This window comes from Procambarus clarkii, chromosome 62, assembly GCF_040958095.1.
Source record: "Procambarus clarkii isolate CNS0578487 chromosome 62, FALCON_Pclarkii_2.0, whole genome shotgun sequence".
NCBI lineage: Eukaryota > Metazoa > Arthropoda > Malacostraca > Decapoda > Cambaridae > Procambarus > Procambarus clarkii.
Window position 1 is genome coordinate 30,967,700 of NC_091211.1, and position 12,170 is coordinate 30,979,869.

Sequence of the window (12,170 nt, forward strand, 5' to 3'; positions counted from 1 at the left end):
CACACACACACACACACACACACACACACACAGAAAAATAAAGAGACCGAGCATCAGATTACCATCCAAAGGGAAGGTGGGAATGTTAGATTGGAAGGAAATGCCTCTGTACCTGAAACATTTGCAGACATACTGAAAAAGAGCTCAGAAGCAATGGACACAGTGAGGGAGGTAGCAATGCAAGCAGCTACGTCTCAGGAAGTAGCAAGGTGCACCACTCAGCTGCTGGAGAGAAAAAGATCAGTGGTAGTTGTAGGCATCAAAGAACAGGAAGGATCCAACAGGCAGGAATGGAATAGCAAGAATAGAGAGGCAGTACAGGGGCTACTGAAAGGGTTACAAATGGAAGGGGCTGAACAAAACATGAGAAGGTTTTCAGATTGGGCTGGTACAACAAGGACAGAAACCGACTTGTAAAGGTGGTGTTTACAAAGGAAACCACAAAGGAGAATATTCTCGAAAGGAAGAGTCGTCTGCAGCATGTGGAGAGATACAAAAAAGTATTCCCTGCAGCGGGACAGGACGAAGGAGGAGAGAGCCAGGGCAGCAGAGGCAAGGAGGAAGTGCAGGGAGAGAGGAGCAAACCAGGAAATCACAGCCCCCAACACAACAGTCCCAGAGACAAGAGGAGAACCCAAAACCAGCATCCCAGCAACACCAGAGGGGAGGGCAACACCACCACCCCCCTCTGCATAGAAACCCTCCCTTCCCCTCACCCTACCTGCCCCCACCCAACCCTCCCTTCCCCTCACCCCATTCTGACCCTGTCACCCCTTCCCCATTCCCATCATGTCCCCCTCCCACCTTTCCCCCCTCCCCCTTCATCCCATACCCTCCCTATCCCTCCTCCCCCTTCACCCCGTACCCTCCATGTCCCCCCTGTCTCCTTAACCCACACCCTACCTGTCCCCCCTTCCCTTAAACCCCTACCCCCCACCCCAAAATCCTTAGAGACCCTGCAAACCACCTCACAGATCTTCTCACCCACGGAACAGCTTCCCACACCAGCAGAATGCTCGCCAAGAAAGGGACAAGAAGATGAACAGAAGAAAGTGAGCTTCAAGGCGATGTACACTAACATAGATGGCATTACAAATAAAACAAGTGAACTCGGAGAATGGGCACTAGAAGAAAACCCAGACATAATAGCACTCACAGAAACAAAGCTAACGAAAACTATAACAAACGCAGTGTTTCCACAGGGGCTACTATGTAGTGAGGAAAGAGAGAGAAGGGAGAGGAGGAGGTGGTGTAGCTTTGCTACTAAGAGAAGGTTGGAGTTTTGAAGAGATGGTAATTCAGAACTGTGAAGGTTTCAGTGACTACATTTCAGGCACCATAGCAACTGGAGGACAGAAAATTATAATAGTAGTCATATATAACCCCCCACCAAATGACAGAAGACCCAGACAGGAATATGATAGAAACGACTTGGCCACCATCAATATAATAGAGAGAGCAACTTCTGTGGCTAGAAGGAACGAATCCAGACTACTAATCATGGAAGACTTCAACCATGGGAAGATAGATTGGGGGAACAGAGACCCACATGGAAGCCCAGACACATGGAGAGCTAAGCTGCTGGATGTGGCAACAAGAACTTTCTAAGTCAACACTTCAAGGGATCGACAAGAATGAGAGGAGGGGATGAACCAGCCTTGCTTGATCTGATATTTACCCTAAATGAGTCAGATATAAGGGAAGTTAAGTTGGAAGCCCCCTTGGGAATGAGTGATCATAGTGTAATGAGCTTTGAGTACCTGGTTGAGCTAGGAATTATCACCCCCAAAAAAGAACTGGGAACCAAAGGGCTGGCGTACCGAAAGGGAAACTATGAGGAGATGAATAAATTCCTATGGGATATACATTGGGACACAGAACTCGGAACCAAGTCCATACAAGACATGATGGACTACGTCACCCAAAAATGTCAGGAGGCTGTAAGCAGGTTTGTCCCAGCCCGACAGGAAAAAACAGAGAAGCAAAGGAAGAATCCGTCGTTTAATAAGGAATGTATGAAAGCAAAGGAGCTGAACAAAAGGGCATGGAGGAACTTCCGTAATAACAGAACACCAGAAAGTAGAGAGAGATACCAGAGAACCAGGAACGAGTATGGTAGTGTGAGAAGAGCAGCTGAGAAAAGATATGAAAATGATATAGATAATAAAGCCAAGACCGAACCAAAGCTACTACACAGTCACATCAGGAGGAAGACAACAGTGAAGGAACAGGTGATGAAACTTAGGGTGGGCGAGGACAGGTACACAGAGAACGACAAAGAGGTGTGTGAAGAACTGAACAAAAGGTTCCAGGAGGTCTTTACAATAGAACAGGGAGAAGTCACGGCGCTAGGAGAGGTGGCAACAAACCAGGTGACCTTGGAAAGGTTCGAAATTACAAGAGATGAGGTCAAGAAGCACCTATTGGAGCTGGATGTGAGAAAAGCTGTTGGGCTGGACGGAATCTCACCATGGGTATTGAAAGAGCGTGCAGGAGCACTTTGCTTGCCACTCTCCATAGTGTATAGTAGGTCACTGGAAACGGGAGACCTACCAGAAATATGGAAGACTGCTAATGTAGTACCAATATACAAAAAGGGTGACAGACAAGAGGCACTGAACTACAGGCCAGTGTCCTTAACTTGTATACCATGCAAGGTGATGGAGAAGATTGTGAGAAAAAACCTAGTAACACATCTGGAGAGAAGAGACTTCGTGACAACCAATCAACATGGGTTCAGGGAGGGTAAATCTTGCCTTACAGGCTTGATAGAATTCTACGATAAGGTGACAAAGATTTAGCAACAAAGAGAAGGATGGGCGGACTGCATTTTTTTGGACTGTTGGAAAGCCTTTGACACAGTACCCCATAAAAGGTTGATGCATAAGCTGGAGAAACAGGCAGGAGTAACTGGTAGGGCGCTCCAGTGGATAAGGGAGTACCTAAGCAATAGGAAGCAGAGTTACAGTGAGGGGCGAGACCTCAGAATGGCGTGAAGTCACCAGTGGAGTCCCATAGGGCTCAGTACTTGGACCTATCCTGTTTCTGATATACATAAATGATCTCCCAGAGGGTATAGACTCATTCCTCTCAATGTTTGCTGACGACGCCAAAATTATGAGAAGGATTAAGACAGAGGAGGACACCTTGAGGCTTCAAGAAGACCTGGACAAGCTGCAGGAATGGTCGAACAAATGGCTGTTAGAGTTTAACCCAAGCAAATGTAATGTAATGAAGATAGGGGTGGGAAGCAGGAGACCAGATACAAGGTATCATTAGGGAGATGAAATACTTCAAGAGTCAGAGAGAGAGAGAAAGACCTGGGGGTTGATATCTCGCCAGACCTGTCACCTACAGCCCATATCAAGAGGATAACATCAGCGGCATATGCCAGGTTGGCTATCATAAAAACGGTCTTTAGAAACTTGTGTAAGGAATCTTTCAGAACATTATATACCACATATGTCAGACCAATCCTGGAGTATGCGGCTCCAGTATGGAGTCCATATCTAGTCAACCATAAGACTAAACTGAAAAAGGTTCAAAGGTTTGCCACCAGACTAGTACCCGAGCTGAGAGGTATGAGCTACGAGGAGAGACTACGGGAATTAAACCTCACTTCGTTGGAAGACAGAAGAGTTAGGGGGGACATGATCACCACATTCAAGATTCTCAAGGGAATCGACAGGGTTGATAAAGACAGTCTATTTAACACAAGGGGCACACGCACTAGGGGACACAGGTGGAAACTGAGTGCCCAAATGAGCCACAGAGATATTAGAAAGAACTTTTTTATTGTCAGAGTGGTTGACAAATGGAATGCATTAGGAAGTAATGTGGTAGAGGCTGACTCCATACACAGTTTCAAGTGAATATATGATAGAGCCCAATAGGCTCAGGAACCAGTTCATTAGTTGAGTGACAGTTGAGAGGCGGGAGCAAAGAGCCAGAGCTTAGCCTCTGCAAGCTCAACTAGGTAAGTACACACACCATCATATGGGTACAATGCAGGGCATGACGCAGGATCGGTGCTAGGACCAGTTCTATTTCTAATATGTTAACGACATGTTTACAGGAGCAGAGTCCTACATGTCGATGTTCGTGGATGACGCAAAGTTGATGAGAAGAGTTGTGACAGATGAGGATTGCAGGATCCTCCAAGAGGACCTGAACAGGTTGCAGAGATAGTCAGAGAAATGGCTACTGGAGTTCAACACGAGCAAATGTAAAGTTATGGAAATGGGACTAGGTGATAGGAGACCAAAGGGACAGTACACAATGAAGGGGAACAGCCTACCTGTGACGACGCGAGAAAGAGACCTGGGCGTGGACGTAACACCTAATCTATCTCCTGAAGCACATATAAATAGGATAACGACAGCAGCGTACTCTACACTGGCAAAAGTTAGAACATCATTCAGAAACCTAAGTAAGGAGGCATTTAGGGCGCTTTACACTGCCTACGTGAGGCCAGTCTTAGAGTATGCCGCCCCATCATGGAGTCCCCACCTGAAGAAGCATATAATGAAACTGGAAAAGGTTATAAAACTCTGCAACGAGGCTAGTCCCGGAGTTACATGGGATGGGATATGAAAAGTGACTGAAGGAACTGAACCTGACGACGTTAGAAAAAGGGAAGGAGTGGGGAGATATGATAGCAGCATACAAAATACTTATGGGGATTGACACAGTGGAAATTTACGAAATGTTCACACGGAATACTAACAGAACAAGGGGAAATGGGTGGAAGCTGGAAACTCAGATGTTAGAAAGTTTTCTTTTAGCGTGAGAGTAGTGGGGAAATGAAATGATTTAAAGGCACATTGTGAAAGCAAACACTATTCATAACTTTGAAACTATGTATGATAAGACTATGTATGATATCATACATAAAACTATGTATGATAACCCTTTTAACCCTGTCGTAGCTCAGTCGATTAAGGCAGTGTCTGAGATGCTCCCGGACGCAGGTTCGAATCCTCGTCACGGCCCCTGTGGATTTGTTTATGTATGACAGAGAAGTAGAACAGGAGTCATTGCTGTAAACAACCGAAGGCTAGACAGGCGGGATCATGAAGACGGTGTTTACAAACGAGACCACGAAGGAGGAAATTCTACCAAAGAAGAGCCAACTGCTAGATGTGAGAGAACACAAAAAAGTCTTCCTCCAGAGGGACATGATGAGGGAGGAGAGAACCAGGGCACCAGAAGCGGGGAAGAGGCGCAGGGTGAGAGGAGAAAACCACGAAATCCCAGCCCCCAGAGGTGAGGGGGGAACCCCCAACCCTCCCTGTACCCCCCCCCCCACACACACACACACGTGTGTGTGTGTGTGTGTGTGTGTGTGTGTGTGTGTGTGTGTGTGTGTGTGTGTGTGTGTGTGTGTGTGTGTGTGTGTGTGTGTACGCGCCCTTCATTCATAAACACTTCGGGCGGCTGCTGAATGGCAGCTTTTGGTCAGTGTTTAAAGGGCGCGTTGATCAGTTCTCGAATTCGGATTCAAGCCGGTCAGCTGCCGTGGATGAGGTCGGCTAAAGCTGCCGTGTTGGCACCTGGGCGGGGAGTCCCATCAAAGACCTGTGGGGTGAACATTGCTCTTTGTTCATACCATCCCAGGCCAAGATTCCAACAAGGACCCAGTACATGAACAACGACTTGAGATGAACAAGGACCCAGGAGATGAAGAAGGATCTCAAGCTCATCTCAGGGACTCAAGCTCAACTCAGGGACTCCAGCTCATTTCAGGGACTCCAGCTCAACTCAGGGACTCAAGCTCAACTCAGGGACTCAAGCTCAACTCAGGGACTCAAGCTCAACTCAGGGACTCAAGCTCAACTCAGGGACTCAAGCTCAACTCAGGGACTCAAGCTCAACTCAGGGACTCAAGCTCAACTCAGGGACTCAAGCTCAACTCAGGGACTCAAGCTCAACTCAGGGACTCAAGCTCAACTCAGGGACTCAAGCTCAACTCAGGAACTGAAGCTCAACTCAGGAACTGAAGCTCAACTCAGGGACTCAAGCTCAACTCAGGGACTGAAGCTCAACTCAGGGAATCAAGCTCAACTCAGGGACTCAAGCTCAACTCAGGAACTGAAGCTCAACTCAGGGACTCAAGCTCAACTCAGGGACTCAAGCTCAACTCAGGGACTCAAGCTCAACTCAGGGACTCAAGCTCAATTCAGGGACTCAAGCTCAACTCAGGGACTCAAGCTCAACTCAGGGACTCAAGCTCAACTCAGGGATTCAAGCTCAACTCAGGGACTCAAGCTCAACTCAGGGACTCAAGCTCAACTCAGGGACTCAAGCTCAACTCAGGGACTCAAGCTCAACTCAGGGACTCAAGCTCAACTCAGGGACTCAAGCTCAACTCAGGGACTCAAGCTCAACTCAGGGACTCAAGCTCAACTCAGGGACTCAAGCTCAACTCAGGGACTCAAGCTCAACTCAGGAACTGAAGCTCAACTCAGGGACTCAAGCTCAACTCAGGGACTCAAGCTCAACTCAGGGACTCAAGCTCATCTCAGGGACTCCAGCTCATCTCAGGGACTCCAGCTCATCTCAGGGACTCCAGCTCATCTCAGGGACTCAAGCTCATCTCAGGGACTCCAGCTCAACTCAGGGACTCGAGCTCAACTCAGGGACTCGAGCTCAACTCAGGGACTCAAGCTCATCTCAGGGACTCAACCTCATCTCAGGGACTGAAGCTCATCTCAGGGACTGAAGCTCATCTCAGGGACTGAAGCTCATCTCAGGGACTGAAGCTCATCTCAGGGACTGAAGCTCATCTCAGGGACTGAAGCTCATCTCAGAGACTCGAGCTCATCTGTACTTGAGCAAGAGTCTCGTGGAGGCGCCGCTACTCCTCCCTTAGCAACAAGGAACAAACAATAACACCCTAAAAAGCAGACGAACCAAATCACGTGGTGACCAAAACAGCCAATTCTGGTCCCCCCTGTGTTTCTTGCCCCCCCCCCACGCACTCCCCGGGGGGGGGGGGGGGGGGAGGGGGAGGACGGCACGCGAAAAGGTAGTTGACGCTGACATAATATTTGGTATAGTTGTAGGTGGGAGCGGCCGAGATATTAGCTCACTTACTGACCCTAGCCCAACCGTGTCAGGCGAGGCCCATCACCTTGATTAAACTGCTTTTGTTTCGTCGGCTCCGTTATTCTTATTTTACGAGCATTTTACCGTTGGCTTAATTCCAAACGTTGGTTAATGTTGGTCGTTACTCCCCGTGCCTGCCTTTGTTCGCTCTAGCTCAGCTGCTGCCAGGCGTGGAGTCATAGCACTGCGTCACTTGACGCTTTGCTTCACGCAAGTACCGTGGTCCAGGTGGCCCGGCCGGACCAGATCCATTGTTCTGCGTCAAGAGGAGAGTGAAGAACATTGTTCACCTCTGAGGAGATGTTAATTATCGACGAGGGTTCAGACAGAACAGCCAAGATACGCAAACCATCAAATTTCTGGAAGAAAAAAAATGTTTTCATCCGTGATATTGTATGTGGACTAACTGCAGTAATTGTTGGGCTGCGAAGCTCACCAATGACATCGTAGCGAGCGTTCACGTGACGCTGGATGTCATGCCCAGCCACCACGCTCCCTCACGTCCTCCACTTGATTATCTGTTGCTTCTACATTTGTGTACGCACAGTCTCGTCTCATTCTTCTGAACGTGAGTCCTACCACCACCACCATCACGACCACCACCACCACCACCACCACCAGGCAGCTGTGGTCCCACCACCACTACCAGGCAGCTGTGGTCCCACCACCACCACCACCACCAGGCAGCTGTGGTCCCACCACCACCACCACCACCAGGCAGCTGTGGTCCCACCACCACCACCACCACCAGGCAGCTGTGGTCCCACCACCACCACCACCACCAGGCAGCTGTGGTCCCACCACCACCAGGCAGCTGTGGTCCCACCACCACCACCACCACCACCAGGCAGCTGTGGTCCCACCACCACCAGGCAGCTGTGGTCCCACCACCACCACCACCACCACCAGGCAGCTCTGGTCCCACCACCACCACCACCACCACCACCACCAGGCAGCTGTGGTCCCACCACCACCAGGCAGCTGTGGTCCCACCACCACCACCACCACCAGGCAGCTGTGGTCCCACCACCACCACCAGGCAGCTGTGGTTCCACCACCACCACCACCACCACCACCACCACCACCACCACCAGGCAGCTGTGGTCCCACCACCACCAGGCAGCTGTGGTCCCACCACCACCACCACCACCAGGCAGCTGTGGTCCCACCACCACCACCAGGCAGCTGTGGTCCCACCACCACCACCAGGCAGCTGTGGTTCCACCACCACCACCACCACCAGGCAGCTGTGGTCCCACCACCACCACCAGGCAGCTGTGGTCCCACCACCACCACCACCACCACCACCAGGCAGCTGTGGTCCCACCACCACCACCACCACCACCACCACCACCACCAGGCAGCTGTGGTCCCACCACCACCACCACCACCACCACCACCACCACCAGGCAGCTGTGGTCCCACCACCACCACCACCACCACCACCACCACCAGGCAGCTGTGGTCCCACCACCACCACCACCACCACCACCACCACCAGGCAGCTGTGGTCCCACCACCACCACCACCACCACCAGGCAGCTGTGGTCCCACCACCACCACCACCACCACCACCACCAGGCAGCTGTGGTCCCACCACCACCACCACCACCACCACCACCAGGCAGCTGTGGTCCCACCACCACCACCACCACCACCACCAGGCAGCTGTGGTCCCACCACCACCACCACCACCAGGCAGCTGTGGTCCCACCACCACCACCACCACCACCAGGCAGCTGTGGTCCCACCACCACCACCACCACCACCACCACCACCACCACCACCAGGCAGCTGTGGTCCCACCACCACCACCACCACCACCACCACCACCACCACCACCACCACCACCAGGCAGCTGTGGTCCCACCACCACCACCACCACCACCACCAGGCAGCTGTGGTCCCACCACCACCACCACCACCACCACCAGGCAGCTGTGGTCCCACCACCACCACCACCACCACCACCACCACCACCACCAGGCAGCTGTGGTCCCACCACCACCACCACCACCACCACCACCACCAGGCAGCTGTGGTCCCACCACCACCACCACCACCACCACCACCACCACCACCACCAGGCAGCTGTGGTCCCACCACCACCACCACCACCACCACCACCACCACCACCACCACCACCACCACCACCACCACCAGGCAGCTGTGGTCCCACCACCACCACCACCACCACCACGACCACCACCACCACCACCACCACCACCACCACCACCACCACCACCACCACCACCACCACCACCACCACCACCACCACGACCACCACCACCACCACCACCACCACCAGGCAGCTGTGGTCCCACCACCACCACCACCACCACGACCACCACCACCACGACCACCACCACCACCACCACCACCACCAGGCAGCTGTGGTCCCACCACCACCACCACCACCACCACCACCACCACCACCACCACCAGGCAGCTGTGGTCCCACCACCACCACCACCACCACCACCACCACCAGGCAGCTGTGGTCCCACCACCACCAGGCAGCTGTGGTCCCACCACCACCACCACCAGGCAGCTGTGGTCCCACCACCACCACCACCACCAGGCAGCTGTGGTCCCACCACCACCACCACCACCAGGCAGCTGTGGTCCCACCACCACCACCACCACCACCACCACCACCACCACCACCACCAGGCAGCTGTGGTCCCACCACCACCACCACCACCACCACCACCACCACCAGGCAGCTGTGGTCCCACCACCACCACCACCACCACCACCACCACCAGGCAGCTGTGGTCCCACCACCACCAGGCAGCTGTGGTCCCACCACCACCACCACCACCACCAGGCAGCTGTGGTCCCACCACCACCACCACCACCACCAGGCAGCTGTGGTCCCACCACCACCACCACCAGGCAGCTGTGGTCCCACCACCAGGCAGCTGTGGTCCCACCTCCACCACCACCACCACCACCACCCCCCCACCACCACCACCACCACCACCACCACCACCACCACCACCACCACCACCACCACCACCACCACCACCACCACCACCACCACCACCACCACCACCACCACCACCACACCACCACCACCACCACCACCACCACCACCACCACCACCACCACCACCACCACCACCACCACCACCACCACCACCACCACCACCACCACCACCACCACCACCACCACCACCACCACCACCACCACCACCACCACCACCACCACCACCACCACCACCACCACCACCACCACCACCACCACCACCACCACCACCACCACCACCACCACCACCACCACCACCACCACCACCACCACCACCACCACCACCACCACCACCACCACCACCACCACCACCACCACCACCACCACCACCACCACCACCACCACCACCACCACCACCACCACCACCACCACCACCACCACCACCACCACCACCACCACCACCACCACCACCACCACCACCACCACCACCACCACCACCACCACCACCACCACCACCACCACCACCACCACCACCACCACCACCACCACCACCACCACCACCACCACCACCACCACCACCACCACCACCACCACCACCACCACCACCACCACCACCACCACCACCACCACCACCACCACCACCACCACCACCACCACCACCACCACCACCACCACCACCACCACCACCACCACCACCACCACCACCACCACCACCACCACCACCACCACCACCACCACCACCACCACCACCACCACCACCACCACCACCACCACCACCACCACCACCACCACCACCACCACCACCACCACCACCACCACCACCACCACCACCACCACCACCACCACCACCACCACCACCACCACCACCACCACCACCACCACCACCACCACCACCACCACCACCACCACCACCACCACCACCACCACCACCACCACCACCACCACCACCACCACCACCACCACCACCACCACCACCACCACCACCACCACCACCACCACCACCACCACCACCACCACCACCACCACCACCACCACCACCACCACCACCACCACCACCACCACCACCACCACCACCACCACCACCACCACCACCACCACCACCACCACCACCACCACCACCACCACCACCACCACCACCACCACCACCACCACCACCACCACCACCACCACCACCACCACCACCACCACCACCACCACCACCACCACCACCACCACCACCACCACCACCACCACCACCACCACCACCACCACCACCACCACCACACCACCACCACCACCACCACCACCACCACCACCACCACCACCACCACCACCACCACCACCACCACCACCACCACCACCACCACCACCACCACCACCACCACCACCACCACCACCACCACCACCACCACCACCACCACCACCACCACCACCACCACCACCACCACCACCACCACCACCACCACCACCACCACCACCACCACCACCACCACCACCACCACCACCACCACCACCACCACCACCACCACCACCACACCACCACCACCACCACCACCACCACCACCACCACCACCACCACCACCACCACCACCACCACCACCACCACCACCACCACCACCACCACCACCACCACCACCACCACCACCACCACCACCACCACCACCACCACCACCACCACCACCACCACCACCACCACCACCACCACCACCACCACCACCACCACCACACCACCACCACCACCACCACCACCACCACCACCACCACCACCACCACCACCACCACCACCACCACCACCACCACCACCACCACCACCACCACCACCACCACCACCACCACCACCACCACCACCACCACCACCACCACCACCACCACCACCACACCACCACCACCACCACCACCACCACCACCACCACCACCACCACCACCACCACCACCACCACCACCACCACCACCACCACCACCACCACCACCACCACCACCACCACCACCACCACCACCACCACCACCACCACCACCACCACCACCACCACCACCACCACCACCACCACCACCACCACCACCACCACCACCACCACCACCACCACCACCACCACCACCACCACCACCACCACCAC

At 55.2% G+C, this 12,170-nt stretch overlaps 1 protein-coding gene across 1 annotated transcript; it reads left to right on the plus strand.

The window, feature by feature from the left end:
* The first annotated feature begins 5,679 nt into the window (after positions 1-5,679).
* On the plus strand, positions 5,680-6,702 carry LOC123748949 (probable GH family 25 lysozyme 3). Its single transcript, XM_045731065.2, has one exon. The coding sequence runs from the start codon at positions 5,680-5,682 to the stop codon at positions 6,700-6,702; it is 1,023 nt and encodes a 340-aa protein (XP_045587021.2).
* Positions 6,703-12,170: the final 5,468 nt, after the last annotated feature.

What these genes read in the sequence shown, in the direction of transcription:
- LOC123748949 (XM_045731065.2), top strand. Translation starts at nt 5,680, where the DNA reads ATGAAGAAGGATCTCAAGCTCATCTCAGGGACTCAAGCTCAACTCAGG.